The sequence below is a fragment of the Plasmodium chabaudi genome, assembly GCF_900002335.3.
Source record: "Plasmodium chabaudi chabaudi strain AS genome assembly, chromosome: 8".
NCBI classification, from domain to species: Eukaryota; Apicomplexa; class Aconoidasida; order Haemosporida; family Plasmodiidae; genus Plasmodium; species Plasmodium chabaudi.
In genome coordinates this window covers 1-21691 of record NC_030108.2, presented here as the reverse complement: position 1 = coordinate 21691, position 21691 = coordinate 1, and the positions used below count along the sequence as shown (strand labels likewise).

At 21.9% G+C, this 21691-nt stretch overlaps 7 protein-coding genes across 7 annotated transcripts; 5 read left to right on the top strand and 2 right to left on the bottom strand.

Moving 5' to 3' along the window:
- Positions 1-1030: 1030 nt before the first annotated feature.
- Positions 1031-2059, top strand: PCHAS_0800031 (Plasmodium exported protein, unknown function; the record flags this gene model as incomplete). Its single annotated transcript, XM_051320981.1, has 2 exons — positions 1031-1096; positions 1271-2059. The coding sequence occupies 2 exons, from the start codon at positions 1031-1033 to the stop codon at positions 2057-2059; spliced, it is 855 nt and encodes a 284-aa protein (XP_051176941.1).
- Positions 2060-4408: 2349 nt separating this feature from the next.
- PCHAS_0800025 (CIR protein) lies at positions 4409-6002 on the top strand (the record flags this gene model as incomplete). Its single annotated transcript, XM_016798077.2, has 3 exons — positions 4409-4426; positions 4567-5634; positions 5718-6002. 3 exons carry the CDS (start codon positions 4409-4411, stop codon positions 6000-6002), a joined length of 1371 nt encoding a protein of 456 aa, XP_016652876.2.
- A 134-nt stretch (positions 6003-6136) lies between these two features.
- Positions 6137-6706, bottom strand: PCHAS_0800021 (the record flags this gene model as incomplete). Its single annotated transcript, XM_051320980.1, has 3 exons — positions 6137-6160; positions 6315-6545; positions 6638-6706. Coding segments are annotated over 3 exons (324 nt in total), but the record flags the coding sequence as incomplete, so codon positions are not given.
- Positions 6707-10251: 3545 nt separating this feature from the next.
- Positions 10252-11406, top strand: PCHAS_0800015 (CIR protein; the record flags this gene model as incomplete). Its single annotated transcript, XM_016797502.1, has 3 exons — positions 10252-10284; positions 10421-11167; positions 11272-11406. The coding sequence occupies 3 exons, from the start codon at positions 10252-10254 to the stop codon at positions 11404-11406; spliced, it is 915 nt and encodes a 304-aa protein (XP_016652867.1).
- A 2150-nt stretch (positions 11407-13556) lies between these two features.
- Positions 13557-14642, top strand: PCHAS_0800011 (CIR protein; the record flags this gene model as incomplete). The annotated part of the gene is made up of 3 exons (XM_016797571.1): positions 13557-13571; positions 13691-14461; positions 14550-14642. 3 exons carry the CDS (start codon positions 13557-13559, stop codon positions 14640-14642), a joined length of 879 nt encoding a protein of 292 aa, XP_016652868.1.
- A 2495-nt stretch (positions 14643-17137) lies between these two features.
- PCHAS_0800005 (CIR protein) lies at positions 17138-18320 on the top strand (the record flags this gene model as incomplete). Its single annotated transcript, XM_016797647.1, has 3 exons — positions 17138-17152; positions 17291-18148; positions 18255-18320. The coding sequence occupies 3 exons, from the start codon at positions 17138-17140 to the stop codon at positions 18318-18320; spliced, it is 939 nt and encodes a 312-aa protein (XP_016652869.1).
- A 1407-nt stretch (positions 18321-19727) lies between these two features.
- Positions 19728-20619, bottom strand: PCHAS_0800001 (erythrocyte membrane antigen 1; the record flags this gene model as incomplete). The annotated part of the gene is made up of 2 exons (XM_016797707.1): positions 19728-20381; positions 20527-20619. 2 exons carry the CDS (start codon positions 20617-20619, stop codon positions 19728-19730), a joined length of 747 nt encoding a protein of 248 aa, XP_016652870.1.
- Between the last annotated feature and the right edge of the window lie 1072 nt (positions 20620-21691).

Below are 21691 nucleotides of genomic sequence, written 5' to 3'. Positions count from 1 at the left end.
TGTGAGTGGGAACCAAGTTAAGGCTCTATTCATATTTTACAATAAAACATAAAATAAATTTTCTATATGATGAAATTATCTACTATAACTGAATTATAATATTTATTCGTCTTTAATTATTATTTATAAAGATAAAATATTGTATTGTTTAAATTCAAAAGGTGTCTTAACATCTGTTAAATTAATATGATGAAAATAAAAAATAATATCATTAAGTACATTTCAATTTTCGATTTGAGATAAAAATGAATTTGTGTCCCTTTAAATATATTGGTTTTACATGTAATTTGATTATTCGTTTGGGTTGTATTAGTCAAAATGAATATTTTATACTATTTTGATAGAAATAATATATTTGATTTGCATATTTTGAGATATATTTATAAATAAAATTATTACATACCAATCTATGAAAAAAAAATTTACAAAGACGTGGTAAATAAAATATAGAATATTATTAAGTCATATTTAAAATTGGAGAAATACAACAAATAAGAAACAATTTAAATGTAAATAACAACGATTCCCTTTAATGCTTTCATTATATGTTTGTATTAATTCATATAAAAAATATATGTATCTAATATTTATTAATTTTTTCGTATGTAAACAATAATAGAAAATATAAGTTTATAAAATATTAGAACTGTATCATTAAATATACCAATATATTATAAATTATATTAAAAGACTATTTGTATAACAAATTTGCAAAAAATATTTTTATGGCAAAATTATTATATAAATATATTTTTTATAATTAAAATATTAAAAATTGTTGATTCTTTAGAGAAGAATATTTATTTGAAAAAAATAATATTTATATCTATAAATACTTTTAATGAACATAACGAAATTTACTACAACAGTTACATTAATTAATTCTATAGAAAATACAAAAAATTAATAAATGTAATAAATGTCACAATTTTTTATGAATATATTCATTTATTCACATATTTTAGAGCAAAAAATTAATAAATATGAAGTTATCATCATTATTTTATTTATTTAATGAGTAAAGTTAAAAATGGGAGTCAATATTTTAAATTTCGTTTTTTTTTCAATTATTTGTTTTTTTGGATATGGAAAAAATGTAAGTTACACATGATTTTCTTTTATTATTAATAATATTCCATTATAGTTTTCGTATAAATTTCGTTTTACATTAATTTTATATTATAGTTTCGTGTATTTGTAAGGCATATATGTTAAAGAAACAATCAAAATTATATATATATATATTAATAAATATTTCATTTATTTTCAGGAATTATATTTTATAAACGAGAGAAACATATACCTTGAAAGGAATATAATATATTTTAGAAATAATAGGATATTAACAGATGCAGACAAACAATTTGATTTAAATAATTTTTATCAATCAACTTCGAGTCTTGCAAATCAATTTAATGACTACAATGATGATGACGATAAAATAACAAATCTTCGAAACATTATAAATTCACATATAAGGAAACATAAAGAAAATAATACATTACCCAATTTAAATAATGTAGATAAGAAAACGAAAAAGTTAATATATGAACTTCAAAAAGAATTAGAAGAAACAAAAAAGGAGCTTGATAATATAAGAAATGATGAATTAGCAATACAACTGATACATGATAAAAAAATAATAAAAAAATATAAAAGCATTTCTGTATCAAAACGCGAAAACTTAAAACAATTGGAAAATGAAGGAAATTTCTTGGAGACTGAAGATGATGATTTTGAAGATGATGATTTTGAAGACGATGATTTTGAAGACGATGATTTTGAAGACGATGATTTTGAAGACGATGATTTTGAAGATGATTATTTTGAAGCTGATTATAATGAAGTTATATCAAGTAAAAGTTATGAAAAATACGTAATTAATCGAAAGTTAAAAAAATCAAAAAAAAGACTAATTATAAAGATTATGCTGATGATTATATATTTTTTGGGGGTAATAGCATCAGGAGCGTTGGATTTTCTAGTACTAATTGTACCTTGTGTGCCATTCATATTTTGTAATTGGCGGAAAATCAATAAATATCGCTCTAAATTATAAAAAATATCAAAATAACCACTCTTTATTATTATGTTTTATTATACTTATTTAAATGATTAAAAATGATATATTTTATGGCATGAAATCACACTTTTTATGCTCTATAGAATAATGAAATTTTATTTGTTTGCTTTATTATTATATATTCTTTAATTTAACATATAATCACATTATATAATTAATTTGTCTTTGTTTAGCGTTTGTCAAAACCCATTTGCCCTTATTTCCATGCATATATATTACATATTAATGGATTTTGAATTTACAAATTTTGAGTTAATACTTATAATTATTTTAAACAAACCTGATTTAAACACATTAATTAATAAATTTATAAGCTATATTGAGGGTTTATGTTCAGGTATAGAGTTGTATTTTGGGGAACCCATATTTTGGGTCAAGGTTCTGTACTATGGGTTATTGTTTTGTTTTATGAATCTATGTTTTGTGTTAGGGCTATATTTTTACTAATTTATTCATAATTTTATAATATTTATTTGTCTTTGAATACTAATTAAATATGTATACCATCTCCGTATGTTTAATCTCTAGATGGTGTCTAAATATGCACCCTCCAAAGGGGCATATTCATTATTATAAAAGGGTCGGATAAGATATTTTCCATAGTTATGATACTTCTATATAATTCGATCATATATATTAAATGTGGGAATATTATAACTTCATATTTGTATTTTATTGCTAATTTTTGGTTAACAATATATAAGAACCCTTATTATTTATTATATAAAACATATTAATCTGTGGTTATATTGGATTATGCATGACGAAATATCTTTCTTTATTCGATGAAACATTTTATTTTCGACACTATTATTTTGTGTTACAATTATTTTTATTTAAATAATAACATTCTTTAACCGAGCTATAATAATAATTATATATATGAAGCTATAATATACAATTCGATTCATTTGGAACATCTATCTACATTATAGTATACCTTCAGGTTAATGATTACATTTTTAATGTCAATTAAACACATTATAAATTCATTATAGATAATAATAAAATATAGGTTAATAAAATATCGATCGAGATTCGATAATACAGCATCATTTATAAAGTCTTTTTATGCATCTACCATTTTTGATAATACAATAAAAATATGCATATTAATAAAAAATTACATTATATATGTATACTATCCTTTTAATTTTCGATTATATATAATATAATTTTATGCAAAAGTTATAATTTATATTGATATAAATAATTATATATACTTTAATTTATTTACTATAAAGGTATAATATTAGATTAATCACTATTAATTTTTGAATTTTATAGTTTTGAGGTAAAAGATCATTATTATACGCCTATACATATAAACTAGTAAAATATTTTACCAATAACAAATATATAAATGCTTTTTTATTGTGAAAACTTCATATAATTAAAATTAATATTAATTTTGTTGAGAAAGCAAATAATAATAAATTTTGTTTGAACCAATAATATTTATATTAGGTTATTATATATACAAACTTATATATTTATATTTTAAATATAGTTCTATTATGAAATAATATATATTCTAAAATGTCATACTTTAAAACAATGAAGCAAAGGAAATTACTATTGGTTTAAAATATTCTTCGTGAGTGCATTAATTATCTCATTCCAGTATGCAATGATACACCATTAGTAACAACAATAATAATATTAGATTAACATATTATTAAATAAATAAACATGTTATATGCCATTTATTTAGAAAAAGAAAAATATTAAATTTAAACATAAATACTTATTTATTAGAAATAATAAAAAAGGTGTAATATTTCACGGTGAACAATAACATATATCAATACATGACATTCAAATAATGAGATACAAATACATTTTTAACAATTATAGTAATAACACATTTATAATTCTTTATATATTTATAATAACATAAAATTGGTGATATTTTTACTATAAGTCTAGATAATGCATAGTTCTCTACGTACAAGCTTATAATAACTAGGGGATATGTTTTATTTAAACTCATTGAAAGGTTAAACAAAATTATACAAGGAAGATGGTCCGAATATTATTAAGAATAAAGATATTTCGCATATGATAAAAATGCTTCAAATAAACCACAAAATAAGGATATTTATCTAAATTGCAATAAAATCGAATATATGTTTTATTTATTATATTATTGTATATTGTTTTAAAATTATTATTATTGAGAATAATATTAATATTTCGTTTAATTAATGACAATTTCATATAGAAAGACTACGTAATTGCACAAATTATTTTGGTATTGTATATAATTTTTATATAAAAATGATATTATGTCCATCTACAGATTAAAAACAAAATCTCATTACAATGGACCCCAATGGAATGGTAAATAACTTCATTTTAAAATAAAACATGTCTACCCTTATTTTATTGTTTTTGATTTGCCTACAAATCATATTAAATTTTATTTCAATAAACTTTTCATTAATACATATTTTTATTAATTTTTATAAATATTTTCTTAGTGTGAGACATTTCTTGAAGCTGATAAGATTATTAATCGTGAAAATGGTGCCAGCATGACGATGGATGATATTAGAAAAAACTCATCATTCAATGGACTTTGTCCTAATAATAAATGTGTAACAGATGAGCAATGTATTGGTGCTATGACCACGTATGTATCTTTGAAAGTAAAAGCAGATAAAAATAACGAACATGGTGAATATTTTTTGATGTGGCTAAGTGATAAATTATTTAAGATGCACAAAGAAGGCAAAAAAAAAAGCCAAAGCAATATAACTACTTTAGATGAGGCTTATAAAAACTATTTAGACGAAGATATAGGAGATTATAAATATTGGAATCTTTTAGGTAAAGCAAGTGGTTTGAAAAATGCTAATCTTAGACACATGAACGAATTTTATAAGTTACTTAAGCATATATGTAAAACAATTATGCATCATAAAAATAAACCTACCGAATCTGAGAATATTCTTCAGAATTCTACCAATAGTTCTAATCAATATATGCTCCTTTATCAAAATGTTTCTGAATGTGATTCATATCTTCATTTATTGGATAATTTAAAAAAAACATATGAGGATTTTAGAACTACTACTAAGAATGGTGATTCAAAATTAGCAAGTTCTCTTCAAACACTTACAACGATAGATGGAAAAGATTCGTATTTTTCGACAAGTTTTAGCACATTTGATTTCAGTAATTCAAAGTGCCAATCAGAATATGATGATGACATACTCGAAAAATGGAGGAAAGACCAAGCTCGAACGAAGCAAAAAGATAATGGAGCCAATGAGGATAATATTAAACAAAGCAGTCAACCAGAAAGTTCAGTGGCCCAAACACCAAGTCACCCGGCGGGAGCAGGAGGTGCACAAAGCATACCTGATAATGGAGCTGATACATTAGAAAGTAAAGATAAAGTAGTAGGCGATACTCAAAGCAAAGAAAACAGTAAAGGGAGTGAAACAACAGGAATATGTGATATATATGTACCCAAAGAATACAAGCAAACTAGAATATTAATTATAGTTATTTTAATACCCATTACTTTAGCTATTATGTACAAGGTAAATAAAAGAAAATTATGATGTGTACTATTTTTAAAATATTTCCTGATAAAACACATATATTTTTCATAATTTTATGTTAGTATTTATCATTTGGACGAAGAAATGAATTGAAGAGAAAAAAAAACATGAAAAAGGTTATAAATTTAATGGAAGGGAAAAGACAGATGCAAATAATTATAAAATCATCTAGTCAAAAAAAACAAACTAAAAAATCTATAAATCCTGTTTATGGGGAAAAATCTCCATCAATAAATATATACAAACTTATGCAGGCTGATCCTGTACCATTTATTAATTTATTTTTTTTGTTGAGTTTTTTGTTTATAAAAGAAAAGACAATTCTTTGGAAGGATATATTTAATTAACTTAGATTTTAAGTTGAATTAAAAAAATGCATAAATTTAAAGAATACTAAATAATAAATTTGTCCATTAATATATTTAATTTTTATAAATGGACAAAATTACTATTTAGCATTCTTTAATTATATACATTTTTGTTAAATGGTAGAATATCCATTAATCTAAGAAAAAAAACATAAATGGATGAATATGTAAAACGTTAAAATTTTTCAAAATATAGCATATATTATAAATATGTACATTTATTTAAAACTGTATTTTTTTTAACTATTGTGAAATAAATTATTATATTATTAAAATGTGTATATCGCTTACAGATTCGATATAGGTGATTTCAAGATCATCGCCTTTTTTTTCAATGAGGTATCCAGCTAAGTTCACATATATTCTTTCAAATTTTTTATTCATAATACAATCTTTATATTCTATGGAAGCACGTAATGAATCTGTTTTTTTTAATATTGGGTTTTTGTGTTCTTTCCTGGAAGGGTTTTGATCATCTACATCTACTGAAGTCATGGCAATTATAGTTTTGTCTTTTGATATCTGCAAAATTAATGAAAATACAATGCATAATTATTGTGAATAATATGAGAAATACGATTTACAACGAAACAGAAAAGAAAAGGTTTCCATACTTGAGCTTTTTTGACTAAAGCATAAAAATATTTCCAAGGATCGCCACGATTTTTTTTCGCAAAGTTGGCATATGGTTAATAAATTTGGGTTGTAGGCATGGACAACTGTTCAAAAAAAAAAATAATTTTGCATTATGTAAAATAATATATTATGAATTGGAGGACATGAGAAGCAATAAATAGTATCATATAACATTGTCAACAATAAATCGTATATATTGATGGCAAATAAGTAAAAGTATACAAATAAATTTCTATTAATACAAATTAAAATTTTAACAACAGCATAAAATAATGAAATAAAAATAAAAGTGGATTTTTTTTGGAAAAGAAATAATTTTTTATAGTATAATTTTTTATTAATATATGTTTTTTTAGACATTATAAAAAATTCTTTCACAAATCTGTATTTTGTTATAAATAACATCGATTTGTCGAATTTTGATTTATATTTTTTTAACTCCCTAGAGAAATAAAAATTTGCAATTGATGCAACATTTTATATGAAAATATGCGCATCATATTCCCCATTATTTAAACATATTTTACTTGTTAAAAAGGTTTTAACCCGAATAATGTTAAGAATCTAAACAAATTAATAAGTTACATATCCTTTTTAAATTTTTCATATTCATCAACAGAAAAAGGGGGTCAAAGTTATGTACCATGAGTTATAGTTTTGTTCTATGAAGTTGATGTTTTGTGTTTGGTCTGCAATTTGATTATTTTATTTATAATTTGGCAATATATTGGTCTGTAAATTTATATCAGATATATTTACCATTTCCGGATGCTTAATCACGAAATGGCGGCTGAATATGTAGCTAAAAAAGGACACAATCATTAATATGAAAGGGTTTGTATAATATGGTTAAAAAATATATATAACTTGCCAGCAAATTGCTATATTGAATCATGAATAACACTATATTTTTCTTTATTTGATGAAACATTTTATTTAGCAAAACTTTTGATTTGGGTTACAATTATTTTAATTTAAATTGTATTATACCAACGGAACAGTATGATAATATTATATATGTAGGTATAAACTATAATAAAATTATTTCGAATATTCCTCTACATTACAATATATGTTCAGATAAATATATTACCAATATATAATAGATGCATGGAATGCTGATCGATAATCGACAATACAACGTTATCTATAAATGATGTTTTATGCATCTAACATTTTTAATAACACGATAAAAATTGAACTATATATACAATATTTTAAGTTTTACAATTCTGAGGTATAAATAAATTATATTTTAAAATAGTTGAAAATAAAATATAAGTATGTTAATAAAATTTAATGTCATATTATGTTCTAATAATTATAACTAATATTAAAATATTTTTTATTGTAAAAATTTCATATAATTAAATACTAATATTAATTTTATCGAAAAATCACGTAATAATAAAATTTTTTTAACTAATAATATATATTAGGATATTACATATGCAAATTCTCAATTTTGGAATTTAAATATATTGTTATTACGAAATAATATATTTGTAATTTATAACATTGTTGTTCTATAAATGGTGATTAAATATATGCTCCATCTCGTATGTTTAATCTTGAGATTATTCCTAAATATGCACCCCCCAAAGGGGGATGGCCATTAATATGAAAGGGTGTACTGAACATATTTTCATAAGCCATAATACTATATCTAATTCGTTCGTATATATTAAATTTGGCAATACTATAACTTCACATGTTACATTTTATTGGTAATTTTTGGATAACGATATATAAGAATCCTTATTATTTATTATATAAGTCTTGTTAATCAGGGGCGATATTGAATCATGAATAGCACATTATGTTTCTTTATTTGATGAAACATATTAGCAAAATTTATTATTTGTATCATATTTATTTTAATTTCAATTATAAAGTTCCCAAGCAAAACTGTAACAACAAAACTGAACAGGCATCTATAAATTATAATAAAAAACATTTTGAATATTACTCTATATTACAATATATATTCAGATTAATATATATATTTGTAACATTAATTAAACAATCTACTAATATATAATAATAAAATATAGATTCATAAACAATCGATCGGGGTTCGACAATACCGCGTTATCTATAAAAGGCATATTATGCATCTAACATTTTTAATAACACAATAAAAATTGAACTATATATACAATATTTTAAGTTTATAATTTTGAGGTATAAATAAATTATATTTTAAAATAGTTAAAAAATAAAATATAAGTATATTAATAAAATTTTATATCATATTTTTCTTTAATAATGACAAATAGTATTATAGATAGAATAGCATTATTATTACATGTTTATACATATAAGCTAGTAATATATTCTATCAATAATATTGAAATATTTCATAATAAAGTTTTTAAAAAAATATAAAAAGTGTCCCTTTATATCTCTTCATGCATTTCGATATAGAATGTTTTTTTATGCATATTCAGTAAAAAATTATATAAAAATATAATGTATTTTTTAACAGAGATATATAAATATATTTTTTATTGAATGAATGATAAATCAATGGGTATAACAGTGCGTTATAAAGGCATCAATGTTATATATTTTATTAAAGATACCAATTGGGATATGTGGTTTTATATTCTAAAAAACTTGATTGATGGGAAACAGTTAAAGATTCAATTTTATCAATTCATTTTTATTATTACACATTAGAGTGCATTTTATTATTATTGTTTGTAATTCATCATTTTTTAATCTAAAATAGCAATATTTTATCATATAATTAATAAAATATAAACTTTTTAATAAATTATCTGAATGTATATACATTGACAATTAGAAAATTAGAATACATAAGATAAAAATGAAAATTCAAAGCATTTAGCTAATATTTATATATTAAAAGAGCAAATATATCTTTTATCTCTCCCCTAAAAAAGGGTAATATAACAGCCTAATTACACTTAGTTTTCAATTATACTTTAAACTTGCATCAATAGTTATTTATGTGTTATAAACTAATATTTGCTAAGTATTATTTTAAAAACAATATGCATTCAAAGAATTATTTAAGATTATAAATAGCTCAACAAATACGGGTTTAGTGCTAATTTTCGTTTTAAATAGTATAAAAGGTGCGTAAAATATATTATAAAATTACCAAATAAGATATATTTTTAAATTGAGTATATAGGAATAAAAATAAAGTTATTGGATATATTAATATTGGTTATGAATTTATCTATATTAAACAAATAATATAAATTTATCTAATTTGAATAGAAAATTGAGTATGTAACTTAATTTAAAAATACTATAATCTTAGAAAAATCTATACTATATATAAGAAACAAGTATATAAAAATGTAATATATCTTATTAAATAACTATTTATGTATTTTTAAGGATTATAGTAATAATAGCATTTTTTGTATAAATGTATCATATATACATATGGTAAAAGTATATTAAGCAACTATCCATTTAAGGTTATTTAGATAATTGCCATAAATAAGTATAACATGTTTAACGAAATATAATTACTATGTAAAGAGCTTAAATAGATACAATAAATATTTACGTAATATATATAAATATTATTATCCCTCATAATCTCCAAATTATGCCAAACCCAAGTTATAATATTGAAGATGTGGTATACAATTTTTAAATAAAATATTATCTTCGCATGTGTTTTATATGTTGTATCGTCCATAAATTATATTGATTTTCATTTGATTAATATTTATATTAATACGTTTTTTTGTTTAATTCATAAAATATATTTGTAGTATAAAGAATTTGCTACGATCGATGGCTATTTTTATGTGGATCAAGATGATGGATCAATAACTCATGTAACTAATAAAGCAATCCACAATTATTGTGATTACAGGGATAGATCAAGAAATTGTAAATGTTGTGGTTATTATGAAATGACTAGTTCTGGTGTTATTTATTTGCTAGAAAATTTAAAGAAGAAGTGTAATTTAGACGATGATAAACTTGCCGAATACGCTATTTTATGGTTAAGTTATAAACTAAAAATAAAGGATAATCCTATAATCAAAAAATTAAGTGATTTTTATAAAAGTTATATAGATACAAATAATTATTATAATGAGAATATAAATGGTGGTGATGGTCTGACTTATAAGGCAATTATAGATAAAAAAAAAGATTTGATGGATATGAATATTAATGATATATTTAAACTTGAAGCCCCATTTAATATATTATATTATTTGTATAATGTAATTCATGATGAACATCCGGATTGCGAAAAAAATTTGGATTATGCCAAAAATTTTGCTGAAAAATATGAAATACTTCTTAATAATAATGATACTGGTATTGATGACAGTCTATATAGTCAAATATTATCTATATTATCAACTGATTATAACAATTTACAAAAAAAATGTACCAATTTTCCATCCCTCCCAGTTTATCCACGAAATTTTTCAATAAAAGTTACGTTAATTCCAATTACATTTATATTTGTTGCAATACCTATTTTCTTGGAATTTGCTTATAAGGTAAATAAAAAGGAATTTAAAAATATAATCTTTAAAATTTATTTTTGTAATTCTTTATATGGGATTATCAAAAAATGTATATACGATTACAATTTTTATATTAGTATTCATTATTTGGATTTGGTAAACGATCTCAAAAACAATATTTAAGAGAAAAACGAAAAAAAGCAAAGAGGAAAGTGTATAATTATTTATTACTCGAAGAGAGGGATTATTCCAGGAATAGTAATAATTATTGATATATGTTAAGGCTGACTATTTGGAAATAATCAATTTTTGACCATAATTTGGAACATAATCTTGGTATTTATAAGAATATTTAAATAATGCAATCAATAAAACATAAAGTTATATATGTATATTTATTATATATTTTTTGTATGTTTTTATGTTGTGAATCAGAGTTGATATGTTTGTGGAACCCTCATATGGGTTATGGCTAAGTGTTTATTATTAGTTTAACGATTTTTTAAAAATATATATAGGAAATAAGTTATAAAAATATGTATAGGACAAATTATAATAATTGCATTTTGTGTTAATATAACTTAATGATAATGGCTTATGGGACAATCGATCAAATATTGGAATTGACATCGAAAGATGAATCCAAAGTGCCGATTTGGTTCTATAAGACAACATCGATTTGAATAATTGCAACGTTTAATATGGGAATATGGGTGAACATATTTATTATGATATCATCTCTCAGTACCACATGGACTGTATGATAAATGAAAAAAGAAGTTGTTGAGTTGATGAGAAAATATGATTATTAAATATATACAAACTTATGTAAGTCGACCATATGTCATTTATTAATTTATTTTTTTGTTAATTTTTTTTGTTTTAAAAGAAAAAACGATTATTTATATGATAAATTTATTAATAACTTTATTTGGATGTTCAGATTCTATAAACCTGATTTTAAAACTCTATATAAGTATTAAAATGATAAATAAGTAAATTCATTTATTATTATAGGTAACTAAACTCAAAAGTACAATTAAAAAATATATTTATATTATTATGATCTGCATAAATATGATGTTGTTGGAATGGCTCACTTATATTTCAATTATAAATTTATTTATATAATTATAGAATAAAAAAATGATTAACATAATGAATGAATAAAAAATATATATTTTATAAAATAATTTATTATTGAAAAAATTCATAATAAAAATTTTAAAAATGCCCCTATAAACCCCTGTTATATGTTGCATACAATTGTTTTCTATAAATCTTAAGTAATAAATTATATAAAAATATAATATATTTTCTAACAGAAATATATAAATTTATGTTTTATTGAATGAATAATAAGTCAATGATATACAATAGTGCATTATAAAGGTATCAACGTTACGTATTTTGTTAAAGATACAGTTGGGGATATGTATTTTTATATTCTAAAAACCTGGATAAATGAAGAACGGCTAAATTATCAATTAATGTTAAATGTCTTTTTATTATTCCATATTATCAGTGTTTGTAAATAATCATTTTTTTTAATTTAAAATAGCATTATTTATCATATAATTTTAATAAATTATTTGAATGGATATACATTGATAACTATAACAATAGAATATATGAGATATAATGAGCAATAAAGATCATTTAGCAAATATTTATATATTAAAAGAGAAAATATATCATATATTTTTCCTCTTCAAGTGCAATATAACAACCTAATTGCACATAGTTTTCTATTATATTTTAAAATTTGCATCAACACATATTTATGTTATATGTTTAATATTTACTAAGTATTATTTTTAAAATATTCTCATTTAAAAACTTATTTAAGCTTATAAATAACTCAATAAATATGGTCTCAGTGCTAAATGTTGTTTCAAACCGTATAAAAGATGCTCAAAATATATTATAAAATAACCCAATAAGGTATATTTCTAAATTGAAGTATATCGGAATAAAAATAAAGTTATTGAACACATTAAAATGGATTATGAATTTATATATATTAAATAAAAATAATATAAATTTATGTAATTTGAATAGAAAATGGACCATGTAACTTAATTTTAAAATACTATAATTTTAGAAAAAACTGCATTATATATTATAAGAAACAAGCATATAAAAATGTAATATATCTTATTAAATAACTATTTATATGCCTTTAAGGATTATAGTAATAATAGCATTTTTTGTATAAAAATCATATATACATATAGCAAAAGTGTATTAAGCAACTATTTATTTAAGGTAATTTATCTAATTGCCATAAAATAAGTAAATATGTTTAACAAAAGATAATTTCTATATAAAGATCTTAAGTAAAAACAACAAATATTTTATGCAATATATATAAAAATTATTGTCCAAGATAATCTACAAATTATAACAAAATTTCACTATAATGTCTGAGAAATTGGTATATATCATTTTTCTTATATTATCCAGACTTTGCATTGCCTATATATTATACGAATTTTCATTTTAGTAACATTTACATTAATACATATTTTATTAATTTTTAAAATATATTTGTAGTGTAAATTATTTAGTGCAATCGATAATGGCGTTACTGTGACCGTGAATAATTCAAAGGCAATGATTAAATTTGATAATATATTCACCGAGTATTGTTATGGCGAAGAAGATGGGGGAAAGAAAGAATGTTTTTCTTATGAAGTATTAGTTACCTCTTATTTTATAGGATTGCTAAATTATTTTATGAAAGTTGATGATTTAAAACATAATAAAAATGCCGAATACGCTATTTTATGGTTATGTCATAAACTAAATAAAAACTCACAAAATAAAGTCAGTAATATAAAATATATTTATGATGCATATATAAAGGAGAATGAGAAGGATATTGAGAAAATATCTGGTGCTGAAGCTTATAATAGTTGTAAAGATATTATAAATAAAAAAATATATTCGATGTCTTTTGATATTAAAGAAATGTCTAGACTTTATGAAGCATTAAAAGCATTATGTAAATTGTATACTGAATGTAATGAAAAAAAAAAAAGTTACACAAATTGTTCGAAAGATGCTCAAGATTTTGCTAAACATTTTGAAGGTCTTAATCAGGATTCTAATATTACTGGGAATAGTTCATATAGAGAAATATTGTATAATTTATTTAATGATTATGATCATTTAAAAACTGATTGTGCTGAAAAATGTACTGATTGTAAGGATATTCCGACTCTTTCAGAGGTAAAAGCACCACCAAGTTCATCGATAGCAAAAACATTAATCCCAGTTTTATTGACATTTGCAATACCAGTTTTCTTGGGAATTGCTTATAAGGTAAATAATAAGGAATTTAAAATTATGTTCGTGATTCATTATATAGGATTATCAAAAAATATAAATACGTTTACCATTTTTATATTAGTATTCATTATTCGGATTTGATAAACGAGTTCAAAGACAAAATTTAAGAGAAAAACCCAAAAAAATAAAGAAGAAAATGAATCATTATATATGATTTGAAGAGAGTGATTATTCCAGGAACAGTAATAATGATTGATATATGTTAAGAAAGTTTCTATTTGGAAAAAGTAATTTTTGATCATGATTTGGGGTTTATACGAATATTTAAATAATACAATCAATAAAATATAATATTATATGTGTATATTTATTGTATGTTTGTATAGTTTTTATGTTGTGAATCATGGTTAAGGTTATGTTTGTGGAACCCGCATGTGGGTTAGAGTTAAATATTATATCGCATTTATTTTTTTATAGTTTTTAATAATTTGATAATATTTATTAGTTTAAGGAATTGTTTTAAATATATATAGGAAACAAATTATTAAAATATGTATAGGATATGTTGGACTTGTTAAGATTTATATTAAGTCTAAATATGTAAGAGAACAAATGAGGATGAAGATGACTATGAAAAGGACCGAATAAAGTAATACATTTTGACAAAATATATGATTCCCATTTCTTATTTATATAACTTAATGATATTGTGTTGAACTATGTCTTTTGTATTTTATTTATAATTTGTGATTAATTGTTTATGGATCAATTGATCAAATATTGGAATCGATATAGAAAGATGAATACAAAGTATCGATATAGTTATAGAAGATACGTTGATTTAAATTATTATAATATTTAACATGAGAAACTGAGGGAGAAAATGGGAATAAAAAAAATAATTTATTATAATTTAAACCAAAATGACAGTTAAAACGATTCCCTTGCTCGTTGCCACCTGAACCGGATGATAAATGAAGAAAGTAATGAAGATAAGAAAGGAGCTGTTGAGTTTATGGGAAAATGTAATTATTAAGCATGTAGAAAATTATATGGCAATTATTATTTTATTTTTTGGCGATTTTTTTCTTTATAAAAGAAAAAACGATTATTTATATGATAAAATTATTAATAACTTTTATTTGGGGCTCAGATTCTATGAACACGATTTTAAAACTCAATATAAGTATTAAAATGATAAATATGTAAATTCGTTTATTACTATTATTATGCGTAACTAAAATCATAAGTATAATTTAAAAAACATATTTATATAATTATAATACGAAATTATATAATATTATGATCTGGATAAATATGATGTTGTTAGAATGACTCAGTTTTCAATTTTAAATATATTTATATAATTTTAAAAATAAAACATTACAACATAATGAATGATTAACATATATTTATTTATAAAATAATTTATTATTGAAAAAATTCATAATAAATTTTTTATAAATATTAGCAATTGCCCACTAAATCTATATCATACATTTCAATATAGAATAGTTTTTTATGCATATTCAGTAAAAAATTATATAAAAATATAATGATATTTTCTAACAGAGATATATAAAATTATGTTTTATTGAATGAATAATAAGTCAATGATATACAATAGTGCATTATAAAGGTATCAACGTTACATATTTTGTTAAAGATACAGTTGAGGATATGAAGTTTTATATTATAAAAAATCGAATCGATAAAGAAATGGTTAAAGACTCAATTAATGTTAAATGTCTTTTATTATTCCATATTACCATGTATTATATTATCAGTATTTAATGAATTATAATTTTTTAATCCAAAACAATATTTCCTTGTCATAAAATTAACAAAATATAGGATTGTTAATAATTATTTGAATGTATATGCATTGATAACTATAATAATATAATATATAATATATAAGATAAAATGAAAAATGAAGAACTTTTAGCTAATATTTATCTAAATTTATGTATTAAAGAGAAAACATACCATATCCTTTTCCTCTTAAAGTGCAATATAACAACCTAATTATGTTTGGCTTTCTATTATATTTAAAAATTTGCATCAATAGTTATTTATGTGTTAAATATTAATGTTTATTATGTATTATTTTAAAAATAATATGCATTTGAAGACTTATTTAAACTTATAAATTGCTCATGGTTGAGTGCTAATTGTTTTTTTAAGCCGTAGAAAAGATGCTCAAAATATATTATAAAATAACCCAATAAGGCATATTTCTAAATTGATGTACATAGGAATAAATATAAATTTATTGAACACATTAAAATGAATTATGAATTTATATATATTAAATAAAAATAATATAAATTTATGTAATTTCCATAGAAAATGAAGCATGTAACTTGCTAATGCTATAATTATAGAAAAAACTATATTATATAATATTAGAAACAAGTATATAAATATTTAACCTATTTTATTAAATATATATTTATATTCCTTTAATGATTATAGTAATAATAGCATTTTTTGTATAAAATGTATCATATATAGATATGGTAAAAGTGTATTAAGCAACCATCTATTTAAGATAATTTAGCTAATTTCCATAAAATAAGTACACTGTGTTTAACTAAAGATAATTTCTATGCAAAGAGCTTAAGTAAATACAATATAGATTTTACGCAATATATATAAACATTATCATCCTTCATAATTCCCAAATTATAATATAATTTCATTATAATGTCTAAGAAATTGGTACATAATTTTTTTAAACAAAATATGCTCTTCGCATAAAATTCATATATTGAATAGCCTATAAATTATATTAATTTTAATTTTAGTAAAATTTACATCAACATATTCTTTTCTTTAATTCGTAAAATATATTCGTAGTGTGGATTAATTAATGTGATCGATCATGGCGTTAAATTGACGATGAATGGTACAAATGTACAAATTAAAAATGATGCGACATTTAACGATTATTGCCCTAACGAGGGGATGAAGACTAATGGAGAATGTGATAGTAACATCCAAAATGTTAACTCTGCTATTATAAAATTGCTTACATATTTTAAATCGGTTGTTGACGATATTTTAGAAGATAATAAACTTTCTGAATACGCTATTTTGTGGTTATGTTATAAACTAAATCTAATGTCATATGAAGGAATAAGCAATATAAATGATTTTCATAATAAATATATAAAGGACAAAGAGAGTGATATTCAGAAAATAGTTGATGTTGAAGCTTATAATATTTATAAGGATCTTATAAATAAAAAAGGCGATTTGGTGAATATGGATATTAAAATTATGTCTAAATTTTATGAAACATTAAAATTCTTATGTAAATTGTATACTGGATGTAATGAAAAAGAAACAAATTATCCAAATTGTTCGCAAGATGCTAATGCTTTTGTTAAAGAATTTCAAAAACTTAATGACGATTGTAACATTACTGGAAATAATTCATATAGTCAAATATTGTATAGTTTATCAACTGATTATAAAAATTTAAAAAATGATTGTGCTAAAAAATGTACTGGTTGTAAGGATATACCAACTCTTCCAAATATAAAAACGCCACAAAATTCTATAGAATGCTCTGCGCAAATTCGTGTACAAGATAAGGGAGAAAGTCCTGGACAAGGTTCTGAAGCTATATTATCAGGTTCGTCGGTAGCAAGCAAATTAATTCCAGCCTTATTGGTATTTGCAATGCCAGTTTTCTTGGGAATTGCTTATAAGGTAAATAATAAGGAATATATATATATAAACATTTTAAAATTATCTTCGTGATTCCTTATATGTGATTATCAAAAAATATAAAATATATTTATCATTTTTATATTAGTATTCATTATTTGGATTTGGTAAACGCTCTCAAAAACGATATTTAAGAGAAAATATAAAAAAATAAAGAAAAAAATGAATCATTAATATATGACTCGAAGAGTATTGATTACCCCATGAACAGCAATAATGATGATATATGTTAAGAAGCTGTTTATTTGGAAATAAGTAATTTTTGGTCATAATTTTGGGGTCTATAAGAATATTTAAATAATATAATCAATAAAATATAAATCTATATGTCTAAATTATTGCACTCCTGCATAATTTTGCATGTTTTTTGTATAATTTTTATATGATTTTATGTAGTGGATTAGGGTTAAGGTTGTGTTTGTGAAACACACATATGGGTTAGGATTAAGTACCACATTACATATAATTTTGCATACTTTTTAATAATTTGGTAACTTTTATTAGTTTAAAGAATTGTTTTAAATATGTATAGGAAAAATTATAATAATTGGGTTTCGTATTAATATAACTTAATTGGAATGTGTTGAAATATAATATTTATTTTTTGTATTTACTGTTAATTTGCTGTTAATGGTTAATGAGGCAATCGATCAAATGCCGGGATCGATATAGAAAGATGATTCCAAAGTATCGATTTGCTTATAGAAGAGACGTGACTTAAATTATTACAAAATTTATCATGAGAAAATGGGTGAAAAGAAGGAAGTTTACAATAAAATAATATATTATGATTTCCTCCCCCAATATCACCTGAACCATATGATAAATGAAGAAAGTAATGGATATAAGAAAGAAGTTGCTGATTTGAGGAGAAAATAGGATTATTATATACATAAAATGATATGGAGGTTGATTCTGTACATTTATTAATTTATTTTTTTTGTTTATAAAATAAAAGATGATTTTTCGGAATGATAAATTTAATTAATGCCTTTTATTTTGGGAACAAAATATTAGCATATATAGATTCCTATATTCATATTTTCATTCTTCATAGCTAAATTGGGATAGTAATTCTATAAAATTGTGTGATAAGACATAATAACTAAATTAAATTACTACTATTACATGTTTTATTTTTTATAATTTAAAAAAATAACTTATAAATTCATGATAAATATAATGTAATATTTTACATGAGAATCACACTAAATATTTATATCATTCAAATGTAATTAAAAATTATGATAAAATTTAAGCATATTAAAAAAATGGTATGCACAAAAACAAATCTTACTAAAATAATTTATATGAATATGTTTAGCATGAATATAAAAAAATGCCTTTTAAAAGTTAAAAAAGGCAAAAAAATATATATAATTTTAATTAATTAAAAAAGTATATAGCTTGAAACATTTGCAAGCACATAGTCATTTCTTCTTATTATTATTATTCTATAAAAAAATATATTATATATAATATCTTCGCTTTTGCTCATTGTGATTTTTTAATAATTATTTTTAGGGCTATATCACTTTATATTTCCTTTATCCATCATTTATTAATTCCAGCATTTTATTTTATTCTTCGGTTTCGTTTTCATTTCCTCTTTATCCATCTTCCAGGCACGATACAACTTCCTTATTTTCTCTTTAAATTCTTTATCATGTTCTCTATCTTTGGGAAATAATAGAGCTATCAATTTTGCTTCAAATTCATCTTCGTCTTCACTTTCATTTTCATTTTCTTTATCTAGTTCTTCTTTATCTTCATGTAGTATATTTGATCCTTTTTCATGTATTGTACTTAATTCTTGTTTTTCAGGCATCATATATACAGGAGTGGGGGCGCCACTTTGTTTATGTGCGTTATTTTGCTCGCGTTGATAATTATCCCTAAGAGGTATATAATTAATCATATCTTCATAATCTTCTTCATATGGTCTAATATACAATCCTGGTAAACTGGAATCGTTTTCTCTTCTTAAAAACCTGGTCACTTTATCAGCAATAGTACCATCGATTTCAGAGATAATGGGTTGATCTAATTCACTCATATTTTCTTTGTAAACTTCTAACATTATTGGATCGAATTCATCTATAAATTTGAGATTTGGAAGCTTAGGGTCAAATACTTCCTTGCCTTTAACATTATCTTTAACTGGTTCAGCTATCATCGTATGGATTTTCTTTGGTTTTTTCCCTAATAATTCAAACTAAAAAAAATACCAAAATAAAAAATATATCAGATATTTTTATGTTAATTTATTATTATATTTGTATACAAAACTAATTAAAGCAATTAATATATACATATTTATATATAATATGATGTATTTTTATGGTTTTTTCTTATATTACGCAACCGGTTGTGGATTTTGAATTCGAACTGTTTCGTGCTAAAACAATACTAAATATTATTGAAGAAATTAGGCCTAATGATATTATCTTCATCTTTAGTAGTGATTATTTGCAATTATATATAGGTAAAGATTATTTTGTATCATTGATAACTTAAATATAAGATTGTAAGATTCTATTATATAGATATTTACTTCAAATGCAATAACTTACATACCAATAAGAAAATAAAGAACAATATATATATTTATTAATTTGAAGTTAACATTAATATTCAATATAACACATATATAGATTTAAACAAATATTTGAAGGGAATTAAAAAACGGTAAAAGTTTAAAAATTTATATTATAAAACACTAATAAAATAAAAAACAAATATAATTGTTATGTTTTAATATTTGAACAAGATTAATTCTATTAAATATTAATTATAGCTTTATAAAATGTTTTTTATAATTAAAAAAATGTTATATTTTTATTACTTTATATAAATTAATTTAATTACTTAAAAATTAAATGGAAATATAAAAAATCATTTTTATTATATTTTAAGAAAAAGTACAACTATATAAACTATTTATGCCTTTTTTTACATGGAATGCTTACGGTTATATTAAATTATATATATATCATAATATGCTCATTTTAACCGTTTTAAATATAATATATATATATCAACCATAAATCTTATAATTGATTATAATTTAATATTATATCTTTATGGCAAATAAATAAAAGCTTTCGAGACAATTTCGATTAATATAAATTACAATTTTAACAATATAAAATAATGAAATAAAAAAAATGTGAAATTTATATGGAAATGAAATAATTTATTTTAATATATTTTTTCATTAATATATGATTTTTTAGACATTATGAAAAATGCTTTTATAAATTTTTATTGTGTTATAGATAATGTTGATATGTGAATTTGATTTATATATGGTTTAGGGGTTATGGTTTAGGGGTTATGGTTTAGGGGTTATGGTTTAGGGGTTATGGTTTAGGGGTTATGGTTTAGGGGTTATGGTTTAGGGGTTCAGGGTTTAGGGGTTATGGTTTAGGGGTTATGGTTTAGGGGTTAGGGTTCAGGGTTCAGGGTTTAGGGTTTAGGGTTCAGGGTTTAGGGTTTAGGGTTTAGGGTTTAGGGTTTAGGGTT